The 19876-nt window shown below is 55.5% G+C and overlaps 4 protein-coding genes across 4 annotated transcripts; 1 reads left to right on the top strand and 3 right to left on the bottom strand.

The window, feature by feature from the left end:
• Positions 1 to 1279: 1279 nt before the first annotated feature.
• On the top strand, positions 1280 to 4151 carry SPBR_01311 (protein NRD1; the record flags this gene model as incomplete). The annotated part of the gene is made up of 4 exons (XM_040759622.1): positions 1280 to 1399; positions 1523 to 1768; positions 2299 to 2398; positions 2479 to 4151. 4 exons carry the CDS (start codon positions 1280 to 1282, stop codon positions 4149 to 4151), a joined length of 2139 nt encoding a protein of 712 aa, XP_040619564.1.
• Positions 4152 to 5285: 1134 nt separating this feature from the next.
• SPBR_01188 (membrane-tethered transcription factor) lies at positions 5286 to 10720 on the bottom strand (the record flags this gene model as incomplete). The annotated part of the gene is made up of 3 exons (XM_040759499.1): positions 5286 to 5552; positions 5644 to 9621; positions 9701 to 10720. 3 exons carry the CDS (start codon positions 10718 to 10720, stop codon positions 5286 to 5288), a joined length of 5265 nt encoding a protein of 1754 aa, XP_040619565.1.
• Positions 10721 to 13874: 3154 nt separating this feature from the next.
• Positions 13875 to 15872, bottom strand: SPBR_01467 (uncharacterized protein; the record flags this gene model as incomplete). The annotated part of the gene is made up of 2 exons (XM_040759777.1): positions 13875 to 15708; positions 15766 to 15872. 2 exons carry the CDS (start codon positions 15870 to 15872, stop codon positions 13875 to 13877), a joined length of 1941 nt encoding a protein of 646 aa, XP_040619566.1.
• Positions 15873 to 17307: 1435 nt separating this feature from the next.
• On the bottom strand, positions 17308 to 18668 carry SPBR_01724 (ribonuclease HI; the record flags this gene model as incomplete). Its single annotated transcript, XM_040760034.1, has 3 exons — positions 17308 to 17668; positions 17757 to 18297; positions 18386 to 18668. 3 exons carry the CDS (start codon positions 18666 to 18668, stop codon positions 17308 to 17310), a joined length of 1185 nt encoding a protein of 394 aa, XP_040619567.1.
• Positions 18669 to 19876: the final 1208 nt, after the last annotated feature.

Genomic DNA, 19876 nt, shown 5'->3' on the forward strand with positions numbered 1-19876 from the left:
TTCAACACACCCACTCGCAGGCCAGCGTTCGGCTGCGATGCGAATAGCCTCGCGAAAGCCGAGTTAGTCGCATTCGGACGTAAGGCAACGGCAAACCTAAAAGATGACTAATCGAGAAATAAAGTCACGTGATTTAACTGGCAGTCTGCCGGCATGAAAGGTTTTCTTCCCCCGCCACCTTCTCTGTTTGCTGTTGCTCAGCCCGAAAACTCTCCCTCTTCCCAAACACTTTTTTGCCATCGCCATCACGCCTCTCCGTCTTTTTCATCAACAACCATCGACAACCATCGGCAACTGTCTGCGACACTGTAATAGCGATAATTTCTACTTTGTCTTGCGTATTTAGATCCTCTCAGTGGTCATTTTGAACGTTGTCGGCCATCCGCATCGCCCTCTGTAGGCCTGCTATTTTGAGAAGCACCAGTTTTCCCCCTTTTCTTCTCCCTTTTGCCTCCCACGTTTTCACCCTCAGTATTCCATCATCACACCCATCGGTCTCTGTCATCGTTGTTGGTCTCGACATCGGCCAGAACGTCTAGAACTAAATCAGCCCGACTCAAATAACGTACCAGCGTCGACGGCCCCAGGCAACATCCGTTTTGCTCTCGTGGCCCGCGCAACTTGACGACGTAACTGGCAGCACAATTTGCTCCATAAGCCTGATCATCGCCAACGACAATCTAGCTTCTGCCACTTGTTGGCTGCTTTGACATTTTGGGCAAGCAGCTTTGGCACTGCATCTCTGTGGCCCCCGTACAATTCTAGCTGTGTTGCTTTGTACCGCTGAACAGACAAAAATTGGCCAGAGGCCAAGAGGTGCATCTTGGCGTTTTGCTACTAGCTCCGCTACAGTAAACTGCATTCTGAGGGCCTGTAACCGGGCTTGGCCAGGATCCGTGAGAAACAGGAGAAACGAGTGGCATCTGTGCACTGGCACCTCGCAGCGAACTATTTGCGCATTAGAGAGACGGGGCGTTGGACACGGCGACTTCAAAAGCCATAAATCATTGGGACAAAGAATCCCCCCGAGCGTTATTACGAAGACAAAATTCTTGAGACCTGTATCCTCGACGTCTACCGACCGAGTTGAGAAAGGCTCCCGAGGCTCAGATCGACCTCGCGTATATTCTCACCGCCAGCCGTTTGCTGCACGTATCTGCATTAGGCAGACCTGCAGACTACGGCCGGGCGTTTGACGCTGTCTGCCAACGACGACAGCCACCCCCCACGCCCACAGCTACACCTACCTTTACAGAACCCACACCCACGTCACCGAGCCATGGCATCACCAGTGGCCGAGCTCGAGGCTGGCCTGCAGGCCATGCAGGGCCTCAAGCCGCCGGGCGTCTCTGGGTCACGCATCACATCCCTGACGGCACTGTGTGTCGCCAACGTCCAGGTAATTCTATTCCAGCCGTCTTGTGTCTTATGCAGTCATGCTTATGAACGCTTTTTATGACTTTGTCTTTGCCTTGTCACCGCTCCAGTTACTGACACATACTTTTTTGTTCGTCTTGTCCAGTCCGAATCCGTCCTCATCCAAAAGCTATACACACACTTCAAGAAGACGCCGGGCACGCACAAGCTCGGCGTGCTCTATGTCGTAGATTCTGTAACCCGCAAGTGGTTGGACCAGGCCCGGCAGCAGGGCCAGGCCGTCAACGGGTCTGCCCCGGACGGCACCTATGCTGCAGGCGTGAATAGAGTAACCGAGCTGATTCCGGTGCTGATGACCGACATCCTGTCGACAGCCCCAGCTGACCAGAAGGTAAGCCCATTGAGACGTCACAGTTTTGATATTTACAACGTCGTCCATGACACAGCAAATGGACGGGGACGAGATAACAGAGAGACATGAGAAAAGACGCGACGAGGAGTAGCTTCGTCCAGTAACTGGCAAACGACCACAGAGACCACAGGGCCCGTTGCTCCGTTTGCTGCTGCCCACAGATGGCTATTGATTGCATCCTGCTGTCGAGGACAGATGGTTGCAAATGTAAACTGCATCTGCAGCTTGCCGAGACGACAAACGTACTACTTGCTGCGTTTGCTGTCGTATTCCTCTTTTTGCTCGCCATTCGTCTGGCGAGATGGCGAGATAGCTTGCCTGTTCGCACTCGCATCCCGTCTCGTGTCTCTAGTGCCGTCTCTCACGCGTATTGCATTTCGTGCGTCGTATTTTGACGTATTTTCTCACACATTTCTGTCTGCCTTTGTGCTTCGTATTTTGTTTCGCCGCTTTTGTTTTGGTCCTTTTTCCTCGTTCACATACTCACATTCGCCCGTCGTTGCGTGTAGGACAAAATCAAGAAGCTCGTCGATATCTGGGAAAAGGGCCAGACGTTCTCTCCCCAGCTGATTGAATCTTTCAAGGAGAAGCTCAATGCTTCAGCATCCAGTAGGTCGCCTCCCGTTTGCAGCTCACCACGTCCTTACCTCGTACGAGCGACGACCTAACGCATCCGTTTGCTTTTATAGATGTCTCAACGACGCCGCCGGGTAGCCCGCCTCCCAATGTCCTGACCCAAGGCGCCGCCAAACCTGCAGCGCCTGCTGGTCCTCCGGCCCTTCCACCGAACATTATGGAGACTCTCGCCAACTTGGCCAAGCAGAGCTCATCTGCCGCGGCACCGCTGCCCGCGACGGCCACGCCGCCGACACTGGCAGCTCCCTTTGGCCAGCAGCAGCAACAGCCGCCGGCTCAGCCACCACAACAGTATGGCCAGCAGCCCCCTCCTTTCCAGATGCCCCCGGCACAGCAGCAGCAACAGCAGACCCCGTTTCCGGGCCCGTATGGTGCTTCCGGCGCTCTCCCCGGTGCAACCGCCCCCAACTCCCAACTGCCGCCAGCCCTCGCCGGTTTGGCCGGCCTCATTGGCGCCGCGTCTCAGCAGCAGCCGCATCAACCACCGCCGCCACAGCCGCAGCCGCAGCCTGGCGCTGCGCCCAACGTTCAGCAGAATCTGATGTTTATCCAGGCTCTCCTGGCTCAGGGCCTTTCTCTGGACCAGATCTCGGGCATCTTGGCCCAGGTTGGTAACGGCGCACCCGCCACCGGTGGCCCTCCCTCGCTCGTCCCATCAGCTATTGCGGCCGCCGCTGCCGCTGCAGGCGCGGGCGGTGCTGCACAGGCTGCGCCGCAGTGGCCCCCAAACAACTATGGCGGGCGCTCTCCTGGCCGTGGTCGGTCTCGGTCTCGCTCGCCTGGCAGACACTGGGATGGGCGTAGTTCGCCGCGTGGACGCGACCACCATGGGCACGGCGGCGGCCGTGACTACCGTCAGCGCTCGCCTCCTGGTGGTGGTCGGCGCAGCCCGCGCAACCCCGAGCCCCCTTCGCCCGGCTCCAAGTTTGTCGAGCACGACCCGTCCCTGCCCGAGAATACGATCCGTGTGCTGAGCCGGACGCTCTTTGTTGGTGGCGTCAATATCCCGGAGTCGGAGCTGCGTGCTATTTTCACCCGCTTTGGTGACGTCCAGACCTGCATTGTCAACAAGGAGAAGCGCCACGCTTTTGTCAAGATGTACACGCGCGCTGACGCCGAGGCCGCAAAAGACGGCATGGAGCATTCCCGCGGCGCCGATGACCTCGGCCTGCGCACGCGCTGGGGCGTCGGTTTCGGCCCTCGCGACTGCAGCGATTACTCCAAGGGTGTCAGCATCATCCCGATCACGAAGCTCACCGAGGCCGACCGCAAGTGGCTCCTGACCGCCCCCTGGGGTGGCAGTGGCGGCCGCCCGATCGCTACTGGCCTCGTCGTCGAAGAGCCCGACATTGAGATTGGTGCCGGCGTATCGTCCAAAGCCATCAGCCGCCGCATGCAGACCGACCGCGGCGGCGTCAACGGCCCGCGCTCCACCCGTCGTGAGGAGGAAATGGCCAACGCTAACTCCGTGCCCATCAACCCGCGGGGTGGCCGGCGTGGTGACTACCGCGGCGATAGAAACGATCGCGGTAGTTACGACCGTCGTGGCAACGGCAGCGGTGCTGGTGACGAGCTGAACTATGGCGGCGGCGGCGGCCCGGGCGACAGCAAAATCAACAATGGCAACGGCGCGGCACCACCAGCTGGCTTTCCCTTTGGCCTGACCATGGGAGCCAACGGCATGCCTGTCTTCCCGCCTGGCTTCCAGTTCCCTGCGCCCGAGTAAACACTATTCGTTTTGCGGGGTTTCTTTTCTTTTCGTCATTCTCATTGTATTTTGCTCTCTCTCTGTTTGTGGCAGCATGACGCCCTCGTAACATGTTGAGCCTTCTGTTTTGTGTTTCGTTTTGCTTGAAGGACCGTTCAAGTTTTATCAGTGGGAGGATTGAGGAGTTTCAGTCGCTTCTCCTATAAGAGAGGACTGCATTGTACTTGTTTCTTCAACGTCATTGGTGGGAGGATTCCGGAGTACAAAATAAAATGGCATCTGGACAGAAGAGCAAGGAATATCTTGTTTATGGCGGTTGTCTGGATTTGTGGATCGCTAGCTTATTGTTTTATTTACATAATTAATTCTACGTACGAAAACTATACATGAGATTTCTCAATGTGGTCTTGACTTTACGATGTAAAGGCTTGAATTGTCCTATTACCACTATGATACTCAAAACTCGTAACGAGACCCGGATTGATTCTCATTCACACTGTCACGGGCTTTCTCACGGCAAGCAATAAATTTTCATGAAAATTCCATGGAATAAATGAGATCAACACCATGGCATGAGCTTGACTCATACAGAGTAGTTAAAGTCAAGTTTGAAGATACCAAACAGTGCATTGTACCAAGAGCACACAAGACTCGTACCAGCACAAAAAATAAAAAATAAAAAATAAAAATAAAGTGAGAAAAAGGCAACAAGCCTTTTCTTCGTTGATATTTAAAAGAATCTAGCCCGATAGAATAGTAATAATAAAAATGAAAATGAGGGCCCTGATCTTCAACCTTCTGCCTCAATACAAGAGAATAAAATAAAACCCCAAAAACAGTGCACAAAATAGAGTCGTACGTACTACATACAGCCGACGCCGCTGGGCCAAAATCAAGGGAGTTCACAAACGAAAGGTGAAAAAAAAGACAAGCAACAAAGCGTAAGAAAGTTAAAAATCAACTGCGCAAAGCAAAATCAAGACCAGGATGAGCGACCATGTAGTTATCCATTTCCCAAGAAAAAACAAGTGAAAAGATGAAGAATAGTGATGCAGTCGTGAAAGAGGAAGAATGTGTAGGCAGGGGTGATAAAACAAATATTGTAGAAATAGATCGGCAGACCTGCGGTGGAGTCGAAACATGCCAACGAGATTATACGACGATGCCGTGGATCCCTCCGAGGACGTCTTGTGCGTCATTGTTGGGAATCGCGGCCATAGCGGGAGGGTCAGGTAATATTTGCTTATCGCCAGCTACATTGTCTTTGTCTTTGTTGCTGTTGTCAACATTCGTGCTGGTAGGACGGATAGGGTTGCTGAGGCTGGTTGCGTACGGCACGTTGAAGGTGACAGATGGGAAAAAGTCCCAAGCACGGGCGCCAGAGAGCCACAGAAGCAGTACGCCGAGGAGGATCGGAATCTGTTGTTAGAATGTTAGTAGAGTGTCTAGGCTGAATAATGTAATGGCCAAGCGAAGACCCCAAAAGAGTAAAAGACATAAGAATACGTACCCAGACAGTGTACAGGAACGTGTCAGAACTCAGGCCCTTGCGCTTCTCCTTATGAACGCGCCGGAAGTTCTCTTGCTGTTCCTTGGTAATCTGGTGCTTGCGGCCGATCTGGAGAACAGGCGTCGAAGCCAGGCACTCTTCGTCGTCGTCAATCTCCCCACCGTTGTCTTCGATCTGCGTGGTGGTGGCAGTCTTGGCGGCAGCGGCCTGCTGCTTGAGTTCTTCGACTTGCTGGTTGTCGTACAGCGCTGCGCACTTAGTGTCGGCTTCAGCCTCGGCCGCTGCGGCGGCTGCCGTTGCCTGTTTCGTGTCCATAGCGCCACTATTTTGCGGGAAGATCTCCTCGTAGGCAGGTGGCGGTGCCGAGCCAGTCATGCGCGACGACAGATCCCACCAGCGGCCTTCAAATTCTTTGGTGCCCGGTGCACCACCAGCCTCCGAGTTACCTGACGAGTTGGGCCGCGAGCCCATGGCACCGCTGATGTTGATGTTCGGAACCAGCGATGAGATGCGCTGGAAAGCCGCCGAGTTGAGGTAGGCCTGGTAGTAGTCGGGCAGCGGGTTGTTGGGGATCTGCGGGATCTGGGCTATGAGCTGCTGGAAGTGTGCTGACAGCTGTTCCTTGAAGGCAGACACGGCAGCGGCCGCCGGAGATGCCAGTGCCGCGGGGACATTGTCTCCTCTGGCAGCCGCATCTGCAGCTGCATTTGACGCCGCGAGGGGGTCGGGACTTGTGTCACGGACGCCGCGTCGGCCATGGATGCTCAGAGAGCCCCGCGACATGACACGTGAGCCAGGCCGCATATCGAGCCATTCCACGTCGCCTTCTTGCTCATTACTGGCCTCGTCGTCACCAGAGGCGGCATATGACGAGGAATCCACCTCGGCACGGCTGCTGTCTTCCGAGTCGCCCGTCTCCACCTCTTCACCAGCGCCAGATGCACGGCGGCGGATCGTCGACATGCTCATGGGCTCCCACAGAGACCGTAGCGAAGCCGCGCTGTTAGTGCGGCTGTGAAGGGAGCCGCCGCTGCGCGACCGGGCGTGGCGCTCAAACCGCTTAATGGCACGAAGCACCTCGCGTGAGGCTGTGACCTCCGACGCCGTCAGGCCGGACAGCGTGCGCATCGTCGGGTCGGCACCGGCATGGATCAGGCGGCGCACAATCTCGGGCTGGTTGTTGAGGGCGGCCAGGTGCAGGGGGGTGTAGCCGCCGTTGTCACGGACATCGGGGTTGGCGCCGCGGGCGAGCAGGCCAGCCACAAACCGGTGCATACCAAGAACGCAGGCCAGGTGCAGCATGCTGTGGCCAGTGGTGCGGCGCTGCATATTCAGGCGCGTCTGGTTAGACGAGTCGTCAAGGTCGATCAGTTCCAAAACCTTGAGCAGATGCGTCTCAAAGTTGGGACCACCGGTGCTGGAAGCCAGGTCCGCCACATTGCCCGAGACGCCGCGGGTGCTGCCGGCACTACTGCCACCACTGGTTCCGCCACCGGATGTACCCCAGGTCGATGTCTCGCTGCCGATGATCCGTCGGGCCACGTCCTGCGCATCCTCAATCTTCCCAGTCATCTTCCTAGATAAGACAGTAAGAGCGGCGCGTAAAAGTTGTTGTTCGTCATCGTCAAGATACTTGAATGTGATGCGCTGCTGATTGGCAGCGAACGGCTGAGCCGAACCACGCTGGTTTGACTGGCGCAGCGTGACGGGAACATGGCCGGCAATAGACGATGGCGGCACAAGACACACCAAAGAGCTCTCACCCCAGAACGTTGTTGTCGTTGCGCGCTGGTCACCGAACATGACATCGAGACCCTGGTAGAACGAGCTTCCCAAGATTGTGACCTCGATGCCACCAGATTTGGGGCCCTCGGCCGGGATGATCTTGTGCACAACCGGCTGCGAAGTCGGTGTCGTATCGGTCTGAGGTAGCGACATAGGCAGCGAGAAAAGCCCGTTCTGGAACTGCTGGGAGAACTGTGCTTGGTTCAACTGCTGTTGTAATTGCTGCTGCTGCTGTTGGAAGAGCTGCTGCTGGAACATGTGCATGGGACCCCGGAGGCCGTTAGGGCTCGGAGCGCGACTCGGGTGGGCTGAAGTTGGTGCTGAGAACATGGGCGTCTGCGAGAGACCGATGTTGTCGAAGCTTCCCGACCGGTTGCCATTGATATACGCGGCTGTCTGGTCGGTGTGGCTGTTCGGTGTCAACGGGCCGGTTGGCATCGGATCCGCGTTCATCGGGACGATTCCAGCAAGGCTGTCAATATCGGGGTCGCCCGAGCCACCGGCACGGAGAGCCATGTCGACAGCCGCAGCCATTGTATCAGGCACAAATCCGGACGGCGGTGACAAGAACGTAGAATTGTTGGAGAATTGTGCCACCGGCGACGTAGAAGAGGCAGCATGACGGCTTCCCGAGTCGGACACGTGTTGCTGGGTGGGCTGTTGTGGTTGGGGGGACGTCTCGATACGGGTCATGGCAAGCCCCGATGGCACCTTTGCGGCGCCCGGAGCGCCAGGGACGCCAGCGCTCGACTTCCGCTTTTTGGCTGAGTGACCCTTGAGCCCATCCGGCGAGGCTGGTCTCGAGAGCGCCCGGGCCATCGCCGCTACCGAAGAAGAGGCGGCGGCAGCGGCCGCAACCGCAGCCGAGGTGTATGAGTTTGCATTGGAGCTGCTTGCCTTGTCGATTTCTGGAGCCGAGAATGTAACCGATCCGCGTTTAAGTGCAGAGGGGTCGGAGGACGACTGGGAGGTGCGATTGCTCTTGCCAGTCTTGGTAGCAGCTTTTGTGCCGGATGCGTGTGCAACTGTTGTGGCAGAAGAAGTCTTCGATGTGTCTGCAACATCGCCAGCCGAGGCATCACCGTCTACGACTGAGGGCGCTGCCGAGGCGCTTCCAGCAGATGCAGCAGTTGGTGTCTTGTGATCGTCGGTAATCATAATGGACCGCGAGATCGTCTGCGCCAAAACCTGGCCGCGGCAATCTTTCAACGTGAAGATCACCTGGAAGCCAGCTTTTTCGCCGTGGTGCCGGCAGTAACATGTAATGCGCATTGGGATGACAATGGCGGCATTTTCACTCTGCGGGCCCATGTTCGTGGCCGCCGTGGGGTGCTGCCAGTCCTTGATCTCGTTCGTGTTGAAAATAATGATGCGCCGATGCTCGTCACGGCTCCAGCCCTCATCGTCTTCTGGCTTCTTGGACTTCTTACGGTTGGCGCGTTTTCGCTCTCTCTGGATGCAGCCGCTGCAGATCCAGACTTCACCACCGTCCGCCGGACGGCAGTCGTCACCGCCCTCGCCACTGGCGTCATCACTGGGTCGCGCCTGAGGGCCATACGTAGAGGCGGCAGCACGCTCAAGGGCACGTTGCCGGTTGGCCTCGTTCGCCATGGCGCTCGTACAAACGACCATGGTGTGCAGCTCAAGTGTGTCGGGTGAGTGCTCCGGTGCATTTTTCGCGAGCAGCTTGGGTTTCGAGATGGTGTGGGGTGGTAGGTGGAGCTTTGTGACGTCCGGTGGCAAGGAGGACAGCAGAATCGTGACGGGAATCTGTGTCTCAACGCGTGACTTGTGTGGCTCAATACCGACGGAGAATCGAAGCGGTTGTCGCTGGTTGTTCAACGGTGCTGCTGCTGCTGTTGCAGCGGCCGGGCCTTGTTGGAACACTGGCATCTGTGCTGCTACGTTGTTCAGAAGCTGCTGCTGTTGAGGGACATTCCCTTGCCAACCTGACGTCGGGCTCGCGGGCATACTGTCCGGGAACAGGAAGTTGGACGCCATCTGAATCGGATCGGCGCCACCGTTTCCCAAAAATCCAAATCGAAAATCGTTGGAATCAATTGGCGACTGCGAGGATTGCATAAATGCCGTTGGCGACGGGCCCTGGCCGAAAACGAAGTTGGAGACGGGTGAAACTTCACGCGACGCGGCCGTGTTGAGGTTGTTCATAGACTGGCTTAGAGAATATTGCTGCTGCTGTGTTAGAAAGCAACCGAAGTTGTGCATGAGCAAATTCTAGACAGGGAGATAAGCGTTGGTAGCATAAACTTACCGATGCTGCCTTGTTGTGCCCCTTGCGGCGCTGTTCTGTGGCACTGTCGGTGGGCGCTTGGCCAAACATGGCCACCGCCGAAGAAAATAGCTGCGGCGTGTTGAAGGCGGGGATCGTCAGGTCGTCGGGAGTCGGGCTACTCGTTGCGCTCACGAATTCCAGAGGAGAGGGCCCGCCGCTGTACGGGCTCAAGTCCGAGCCGACGGTTGGTTCTGTCTTGAGACTGGCGCGGAGACCGGCAGCTGCTTCCTGGTTTAACGCGTCCTCGGCACCACCGAATCCTGGGGTATTCTGGATGGATTTGGGGTCGATCGTGGCAAAGCCGTCGCTCTCTGTGTTCATAGACTGGTTATGGTCGTCCTCGTCGTCGTCTTGGTCGTCGTCCAGACGCAGGTAATCTCGGAAACTCCAGTTCTGTTGTGTGCTGTCGCCAAGGTCGTCACCTGCACGCAGCCCCTCATCCGTCATCATAATGTCGTCTCCGACAGATGCTGTTTGCTGTTGGTGCAACCGCGCTGCAGGATTTGGTACTGCGGCGCCCGCGGGGCGGCTGGGGTTGGACGAGGCCTTCGTTACGGTGAAGCCCTTTGACGACCGCCCACGGCTCTTTTTTGCTGGTGTTCCGCCAGCAAGGCTGGACAAGGCCGTCAAGGATGTTTGTTTGGAAGAAGAGATATCGGAGGACGAGTCCTGGAAAGAGGACAAAAGGGACTCGGGAGAGGAGATGGATTGCTGTTGTGACAGCGCCAGCGATGGGTCGTCTGCCAAAAGCCGGTCTTTGCCGATGCCTGGTTTGCCGGAGCCGGGGCCGCCGGCGGTGGCAGAGTCGAAACCCCGAGATTTATGTGCTTGCGGATTCTGGTTCCCGCCTACTTGATGGATGTGATGAATCTGGTTGTGAGGGTTCTGGATGAAGTCGACGGTCAAGGCGGGCGGGGAATCACCCATCCACTCAGAGTGGACGGCGTAATCGCCGGGAGAGGCGGCGAGGGCTTCGAAGGACGTGTCCTGGTCAGACATGTCCTCTGATCTGACGAGGATGTACGGAGGGTCGGGAGGGGGCAGACGGCCTTCGGGTGGGCGGTCAGAGCGATATTTTGTCGCCCAGATCCCGAATCTCGACTGCTGGGTCGCAGTGCCGGCCGATCTCGCCAAAAAAGGGACACGGTGGTCCTAATTGAAACGGTACACAATTTGCCGTCCGCGCCGGGCCGTTGCAACGTGTTGAAGTTCGGATGGGCGGCGTTGTGGGCGTTCGACGGGCTGGAGACGTCAGGGGAAAATCCGTTGGGAATTTGGCGATTGCCAATGGATGACGTTGATTCTGTGCCTATCGGGGCAGAACAGCAGGGTCGTGACGGGCCCAACGATGCTGCCTGGCGGTGGGAACGTCGCCCAATTTGAAGGTGAAACGGAAAATATGGTACCTGGCTTCCGATGGCCTGTTGTGTCGTTGAGCGCTGGAGTGAACGTTTGATGTGTCGTCCCAATCGATTGCAGCCAAAGGCACAGTATTTGACTCGAATGTGGAGGAGAGAAGGAGCGAGAAGTGGGGACGGGGAAGGAGGCTGTCGAAAAAAAAGAGCGTACAAAACAAACGAGAAAAAGGCCAAGCGACGCTTAAGAAAAACAAGTGCGTTGGCAGTGTCAGAGGAGGAGGCTATTTGGAAATCCGGAGTCGTGAGAGTGAAAGAAATTTGCCCGTCGTACGTGATCCGAGTCGGGGCCTTCCTAATTTTTCGCCGTCGTCGCAATGCCGCCCAAACTGCAGGCAGTAGTAATTTTACAGCTGGTCAAGGCAGGAACGATGCTATGGCCTCGTTTCTGGACGCTGGGGAAAGAGCGAGTGGCGGAGGGGAGGAATGAACCAACGAGACATTTTTTGGGAAAGACCGCAAAGCGTGGTTAAAGAGGAAAGGGCGGTCGCGCTGAGGGTCACCGGACGGTGATTGGCCTGTCAAGCCTTGTGGGTCCATAAAAAAAGAGGCCAAGACGCCACAAGAGGGAGACTGAGGTATCTGCCCCTATTATGCTGGTGAACTAATAGTGCGGACTATGTTGACATTAGAGAACAGAGGGGGGAGGGTGTCATTGGTACGTTCACCATGCTAATATGGCATGGCTCTCGGGAAAAGGCTACGGGGTTGAACTTGCTGGTCCCAAGTCGCCCCCTCTTCTGGGCAGGCCTAATGGTAAGTTACTCCGTAAAACCAGATATTCTTTGAGGGTGGTGGCGCTGAAAAGGGTTTAGTGCTGGCGGTAAAACTGTAAAACTGGTTATGTCCCAACGCTTTTGACAGGGCCGCGTCCGCTGTCAACAGGTGACTTCTTTTCCCAGGCTGCCTACGGAACGCCCCGTGTCGTTGATGATGACCACAACCCAGTGGGGAAGGGGAAAGCCAAAGAGGGACTTGGTATGTTTGAAGAGTCGACGGTGGCCTTTTCTTATCGTGGAAGCGTGTTCAGGGCTGGCGGTGGGATCATCTGTTCATTTCGTCCTCCAACAGCGGGCTGCACGGAGGGACCTGCTCGGGACGGAAGGGAGAGGAACAATACAGAATCGGAGCAAAGAACACTTCAGAGGACAGCGTAGCTAAAACGACAAGGCAGCAGGCATGGGCACCTGTCATGATACACGTGCATGTCTTATATTTGGCATGTCGTTGCATTTTGGCACACGTACCGAGGACTCCGATGACAAAAGCCTCTCATACAGAAGAACATACGCCGATGGCATTCTTAAAAGTGGACTGAACGATGGAGGCAAATGGTTATTGGCAGTCTTGTTGTTGGCAATGTTTGGCACTTCGGTCCCGATGCGTAAGGGCTGGTCACAAGGGCGATACCAAAGGAAGTGTGTGGTATATCTCACACAAACTGCCTTTTGAACCCTCACGAAAGGCTCGAAGAATGTGAGACAATGCCCTGATGCAAGGGCACAACCAAAAACTTTTTTCAATCTCGCTTTCTTGAATCACATTGCCCAGTCGTTAGAGCATTCCAAGCTACTGTCCCTAAGGGGTTCTTCAAAAGTCGACAGGCCGCTTGGGAGGATATGCAGGGAAAAGGGTCCATCAGCAACAAAGACGCCTCAGATATCTCAGAGACACACGAAATTAAGTGCCACCGTCGACCCAGGTCATTTTTTTTACTTTTTTTTTTTTTTTTTTTTTTTTTTTTTTTTTTTCAAGAAGGCGTTTATATTAGTCAAAGAGGGCGTTGCAAACTGGCTCTGGTCCATACGGGGGCTATGACGGAGGATCGCGGCTAGATAACACGCAGACACTTCCTGCGCACCCGTTGCCTGGCTTGGAAATGCTATCTTCCGGGGCTGACTTTCGAGGTTCGCTTCGTGGTCGGCCCCTCTTTGTGAGACTATCGGACAGGACTCCGTACGACAAGGTGACGATTACTTAACATAAGATACTCTTCAGGTTGGAGAACGGAGTGGGCCAGCTTGAAAGCATGGAGTGGCCTTCTTGCAAAGTGGCTCTGTCGTTAACACCAGCATCCCCAACGTAACGCACGTCTCATGCGGGAAGAAAAGACGTGCGACACAAGCTGCAGCTCAACCACAAAACAAAACTTGGCAAATGGGGCATGGACAATTGACCCAATTGAATCGCAGACAAAGAAGATGCACCGACAATCGCCTAAAGTCCCGTAGGTTGCTTCGCCAATGTGATAGTTATCAAGACTTACGAAGGGGAATACGATAAGGCTGCTCGCTTAAAACAGGAAGGAAAGTACAGCCCGGAAGCGTGTGAGTGGTGGGAGTATTACTGTTTATAACCAAAACAATAGCTTGTAGATTGATCTCGTCTAGATGGAAAAAGTACACAAAAAAACCAAAAAGGACGAGACCCAAAGTATCTGAAGCGAAAACGACGGGAATAGAAAGATGCAAATACGACCCCGGAATAGAAAGACGATGCAGTACAAATAGAGCTTGGTCCGCAGAAAGGAGCCGCCTTGGTACTCGATGCTGATGCTTTCGCAATTAACTGACCGATGCATATCAAGACAGCCGACTTCGCCCGAAATGAGCTCTTTTTCTTCTGGCCGTTTTTACTAAACATCCCCTCGACATCCTTAATATACACATATTTGGCTTGCAGATTGTCAAGGTGAGCCGGCAAGCAACACGGACACCGGCATGTTCGCCTTTACGGAGTTACACGTAAGGCGGTTCGTCTGGAAAGCGAATGGTCCGATTCGGGGGCGGAGGAGGCGCCGCTGACAGGGCCAAGGGACGAGGCGACGGTGAGTTGGAATGGTTGTCGGTAGGCTCGCCGCCGCCGTTCTCAGGTCCCACGTACACCGGGCGCCGGATAGGGCTGCTGCTTCCACTTGAATCAACAGGGATTTCGTGAATGATGGAACCGCCAATACGGTAGATCTGCCGAGAGCCCGGATTACCACCACTCGGAAGCGAAGAGGAGCTGCCCATTATCTGCTTGTCGACATCCGTATCCCCGCTACCGCCGTTGTGCCGAGCTTGGTCGCCATTGGGCTGTACGTCGGGCAGCGCTGAAACCTGAGCATCTGCCGGCGATTCACCACCATCGGCTCCGCGAGGTTGGATAGACATAGTGTTGACACGGCTGCCAATTCGGAAGGCAGGTAGCGAGGGACCGTTCCGCACACGCCGACCGGTAAGGACCCCGTCGTTGTTGCCAAGAGACGCAGACGACGGGGACGATGGGAGGGCGCGGCTGAATGTGCGCGGTAAATAGAAACCCAGCTTGCCGAGTGGGACGCTCAGGCCGTGTACGACAATGCTGACGATCGACAAGAACCACACGACAGAAGTGGCGGTCTCCCCGAGAGTAGCAACATCGGGGCGGAGCTTAGCAGGGTTATCGGTGCCGTCATCAAGACTGCGGGGCGACAGCTTCTCGAGAAAGTCCAGCGTGATGTAAAGATAAAAGATGGCCGAAACGCCCACTGGGCCAAAGAAACCGACAAAGATGCCCTGGCGCCATTCTTGAATCTGCGGGATGTACTTGTGGATGGCCATGATCCAGGGAAGGCGACGTAGCAGCAGCATGAGAATGCCGAGCGCAACCAGGCGAGGTAGCGGCACAGGGCCGTTTAGGAACGACGACCAAGGACAAACGGCACCATACCACATGAAGATGGTCACGTTGAGCAGCATATCGATCGTCGGCTGCAGAGAATCGTCTTTCGTCTCGAGGCGGAACCAATCGTCCCAGGTAAAGATGTTGCCAGCGATGAAACAGGCCAGCACGTCGTCGCTTCCGATAAGACCGCATGTGCCGACAATGAACAGGGCCAACGAGATGGCAAAAACAAGAAAGCTCTCGCGGTCCACAAACTTACGCTGCTCTGCCCAGTGCAGCAACTCCTTTGCGACGTATCCGACCACGGCGCCATAGACGATGCTCAAAAGAATGGTGTATCCGAGCGTTTCGCCGAACCACAGGCCAATGGCTTTGCCGGCACCGCCTTCAGGCACCGGAAACTCGGGAGTCGCATCGAAACCAATGTACTGGATCAGGTACAGGGCGAAGAAGAGGAAAGGGTAGCCCAGGCCATCGTTGGCGCCAGACTCGGCGATAATGATGTGTTGGAGCTCCACGGGGACGTTTTGGTCGGCGAACCGGCCTTTGACAATAACGTTGGACAGAATTGGGTCCGTCGGGGTTGCGCACGAACCGATAGCCAGCGCGTGCAGAAACGACAGACGAGGCGTAACAAGGCCCCAGATAAGCAGGCTGGTCGCGAGCCACATGACCGTCATGATGGGGAGAAGAAGCCAGGTCAGCGGCCGCCAGTGACGCTGCAGGTACCTGCTGGGCAGCTGCACACCGGCGAGAACAAGCTGCACGCCCAACACCAGCCGCGAGAAGTAGAGGGTCGCCGAATCGAGATTGGCTTGCGAACCGGCATACTCGAGAGGCCGAATAAGATTGGCGCCCGACGGAGAGAAGGCCACGCCAGCGAGAAGGGAAATCACTACAGGCGGGTTAACGTTCAGGCCAGAACTTCACTTATAATACCTTCCCGACTCTTCGCTTGGAAAGAACCTACAAGCTTCAGACAGGTAGAACTTCTCTTTGCAGAGATAAGAGACCAGCCCAAACAAGGAAACCCATCCTCCGAGGACGCTGACCACAATGTTGAAGTCTGTCAAAGCCAAAGTCGGCATGACGATGGTAGTGGCTTCGGACGACCGGGCGTATAGATACTGTAAATGCAGTGGAAATACAGGGCAAAGATAAAGTAGGATAGACGGTGTTAAGCGTATGTCGAAGATTATGTCACGCCCGAGTCGTCCTTGCTCATGCGAATCAGCAGCAACGGCGCAAGGCCAGGAGCGGCCGGGAGAGCAGGGCCCGCGGCGAAAATTGTCGGATACCGGGGTCGGCCAGTGTGCCGACTAGGTCTTGGAGGGCGCGTGAATCGTGAAAGGTGGAGTTCGCAACCCGGAGCTGGTAGATCCGGGGTCGGAGGATTGACACCCGTGGCAAAGGAAGGCACGGGGGACACGGCTCGTGTTATTGAATCATGGGGGCGGTTGTAGACGATGGATGCGTTTTCCGCAGAAAACTCCAGAATTCCCGGTGAAGCCTCGTCTCTAGAGCGAGAGAGGCCGTTGGAGCGGGTGGTGCTTGATTCGAAGAGAAGATGATGCAAACAGGGAGCGTGGGTCACGTAATTGGGATCGAAATGCTGTCGATGTCAAGATACCAATGATGATGATAGCAACGTAACGGTCGAACCTTGCACAAGACGCAAGATATAAACACAGACGCAGAGTAGCTGCAGTGCGAAAACAGCCAGGCGAGGGGGTGGATGTGTTGCTCGACAAAGTGTGACTCTATGCAGCCGGTTGATTGGCCAGGAATTATGCTGTGATGCAGTTGGTGATCGGAGACAAAGGAAATACTTGCTGAGGGCAAACGCAAGCGCAAACGACGTCGGAGCGAGGCGCAGTCAGGATACAGATAAGACGAAGATTGGCTTCAAACGGTGACGAACGGTCTGTAGGAAGAAGAGGTTTGCAAAAGCAGGCTTTCAGCAGCAAGAAAACTTTAAGGGGGAAAGTCGGCTCTAAGTAAAAATAAGCTAATGTCAAGATACTTGGCAAGTGCACGCCTAAGAGTGGGCAGAGGGGCTCTTGCCGTCGGTTGTAAGATACAAAGTACCCTGGCCACTGCACACTAACGGAGGAGGAGTTCCACTTTTTCCGTCCACAGTCAACCCCGGGGAAGGTGCGAAGGCAAAGAGAACGACTGTCGAGGGAAGTACGATCAGCCTTGCAATTATTGTGGGAAGAGATACAGTTGCACATGGTATAGAGAATACAAAAGGCACGTAGTGTCTTGTTTGGTGATCGATTTAGCGAGTAAGATACAGGGGCATGCTCAAACGAAGCAAATTGAAAATGCAATAACGCCGGCAGCAATGCAGAATTCAAAGCAGTAATAAATACAGCTGTAGATAGGACTGGAAAGCACACGGTGTACGATGTAAAAGCAGGTCAAAACGACGTCCAACATCCAACCCAAACAAACGCCTCTCAGATAAACAACAGGTGGACCATGGTGTACAAACTCCCAACCAGCTGAGACAATGCCGGGTCATGTCTGCTGGCGTGCTCCCTGAACGGCCAGCATGTCGGCCGCCACATTTCCAGAGTCCGAACTGTGGCCCTTGACCCACCGGAACATGGTCATCGTTCCGGACTTGTCGCGGGTATCAATAAACGTCCGTACAGCCTTGATGAGGTCCTGGTTCATGACCGGATCGCCGCCGCGTGTCTTCCATCCGTTGCTTGCCCAGCTCTTGTACCACACGCTGACGCAATTGATCGAGTACGTGCTGTCGGAGAAAATACGCACCGGCTGCGTCACTGGCACCAATTGGAGGGCGCGGAGGATGGCCGTCAACTCAGCACGCTGGTTTGTCTGCATCGGGCCTTTCAGCCGTTCCGAGATGTTCCTGTACAACGAGCGGTTGGGTGAGCACAAACAAAGATCAGTCTTGCGGTTTTGTCAGATTGGCGGGTAAAATATGGCGAGTAAAATACCTCTTGTCACCGGGTCCAAAGAAAACGCCGACGCCTGCTGAGGCGCCATTCTTGCCATTGCCTAAGCTGCTGCCATCGGTGTAAATGTCCAGGACGGCTGTCGAGCTCGCAGGGGCCGCGTTGTTGCCCGGCTTCGAACGCTTTGTCGCCGGCTGCAGGATCTGTGCCGCGTCTTCTTCTTCATCGTCGTCCTCGTCCTCGTCCTCGTCCTCGTCCTCGTCTTCATCTTCGTTGCCCTCATATTGGGCATTTGCATTAGCGGCTGTGCCGCTGCCCATACCACGCATAGCCTGGCGGGTTTCCTCGTTGGCGTACATGCGGATGTAGTCCGCCGCCTCTTGTCGCGTAGGGAACTTCTTGTACTTGGGTCCCTTGGCTCCTACAATGGCCTTCGATGCCTCCGACCAGTCTGTATAGATACCGGGATATTTGCCGATCGCAACAGCGTAGAATCGCGGCTCGCCCTTGTCCTTAGCGCCGCCTTCGGGATTGAGTCCCGCAACGAACGCGGCGGCCTGTTCTCGAGTAACAAAGCTTTTGTCTGTACGAAATGGGCCGGATACGTCAGCAGTCAAGCATGGAAGAAAAAGAACAAGAGATATGGGACGAAGTGATCGGCAGCGACTCACACTGTGCTCCCTTGAAGCCAGCAATCTGGGCCTGGCATTCGTGCCATGTCAGGTAGATCCCCGGCCGTGCGCCTGCGCGGACGGCATAGAACTTTTGGGCATTCTTATCGTCCTGCTTCCGCTTCCGCCCTGCGGCAGCCTTGGGGGTGGGTGCCGTCGGCATCGAGCGCGCTGGGGCAACGATTGAGGGAATGGGGACGGGTGTCGTGGAGCCGCCGGTGATGGCAAAGGTGGAAGCGGCGGCGGTCGAGGATGCCTTGCTCTTGCGGCCCGCAGAAGGCATTCTCCGGGCAACAAGACCTCTGCCTCCAGCAGACGCAGGGCGAGCAGTAGCAGTAACAGCTGTTTGGGTGTACAGGAGGCCGATGTAGCCGGAGTGTAGCCGAGCGCGTGCGCCAGTGGTAGCCAAAGCCGCAGAGAGTGTAGGGCGGCTGCGAAACACGCTGCTAGCTGCTGCTGCCACTGTTGCTGCGTTGGTTGCTGTTTGCTGTCAGCGTCACCGTAGCTGTCGTATCTATTCGTCCGAGTGTTGAGAGCCTCGTGATGCTTGCAGCGGCAATCCAGTAAAGGGCGGCAGGACCCGAGCTGGCCAAACCCCCAAACTCGCCTGCAACAGTGAAATAGCTGAGCCGCTATGGAAATGGCGTGTAATTGGGAAAATCGCTTGTAAGAGCTTGCGTGGAACGTCGCTGTGGATCATTCGCCGTTGGCTGTCGATTTGGGCAGCTGAGGGAAGCAAGTTCGCTTCGTATTTACGTCTGGATGGATTTCGTTACTGGAATTTTTAAGCGGATATTTGCGAGGAGCCTGAAGCTATGGCGTTGGGGTTGGTCGTCTGGGTTTATCGCCTGGCTACTTTCGCCGTCATATGTCGGATCGTGGAACGAGACATGCGAAACAGAGTCGTCAAAACGCCACCGTAAATACAGAGGGAACAAGTGAAGGTAATCGCAAGGCTAGATCATGGGCAGAGCGAGAGGAGGGGGGGTTATATAAAGGATTCCATAGGATATGCCGCAAACGAAAGAAAGAGGAGAAAGCGAGTGTCTACCAAAGTAGTATAGTGACCGGGAGGGGGGGGTTTCCAAAACGAGATGGGAGGGTGGAAAGGAGGAGGAGTGGTGGTGCATGTGAGAGGAGGTGGAAGAAAATAAAAAAAAAGGGGGGGGGGTGGTTAAAACAGGCCTGGAAGCTGAAAGGGCATACTTCCTAGCCTGTCAATGGTAGGTGAGTTGATCACTAGTTGCTCATTGGTAAGGGCGGGAGGGCCAGGAGACGGATGTGGAAGGAACAAGAGAGGGGGGGGGTCCTTGCCCTGGCTTAAGGCGCTTTGCCCTGGAGGTCCATCCAAACCGTGCCCGGGCGTTGGGTGTATGTTTCCGTTCTTTCCTCCGTCTCCCACCTCGTCACCCATCACTTTTCCTTTTCCCTAACACGTCCGACATTTGCCCCCTCCTGCACACAGTCCGTGAAGCTAGTCAGAAAAGGACA

The sequence above is a fragment of the Sporothrix brasiliensis genome, assembly GCF_000820605.1.
Source record: "Sporothrix brasiliensis 5110 chromosome Unknown Cont18, whole genome shotgun sequence".
In the NCBI taxonomy this organism is placed as follows: domain Eukaryota; kingdom Fungi; phylum Ascomycota; class Sordariomycetes; order Ophiostomatales; family Ophiostomataceae; genus Sporothrix; species Sporothrix brasiliensis.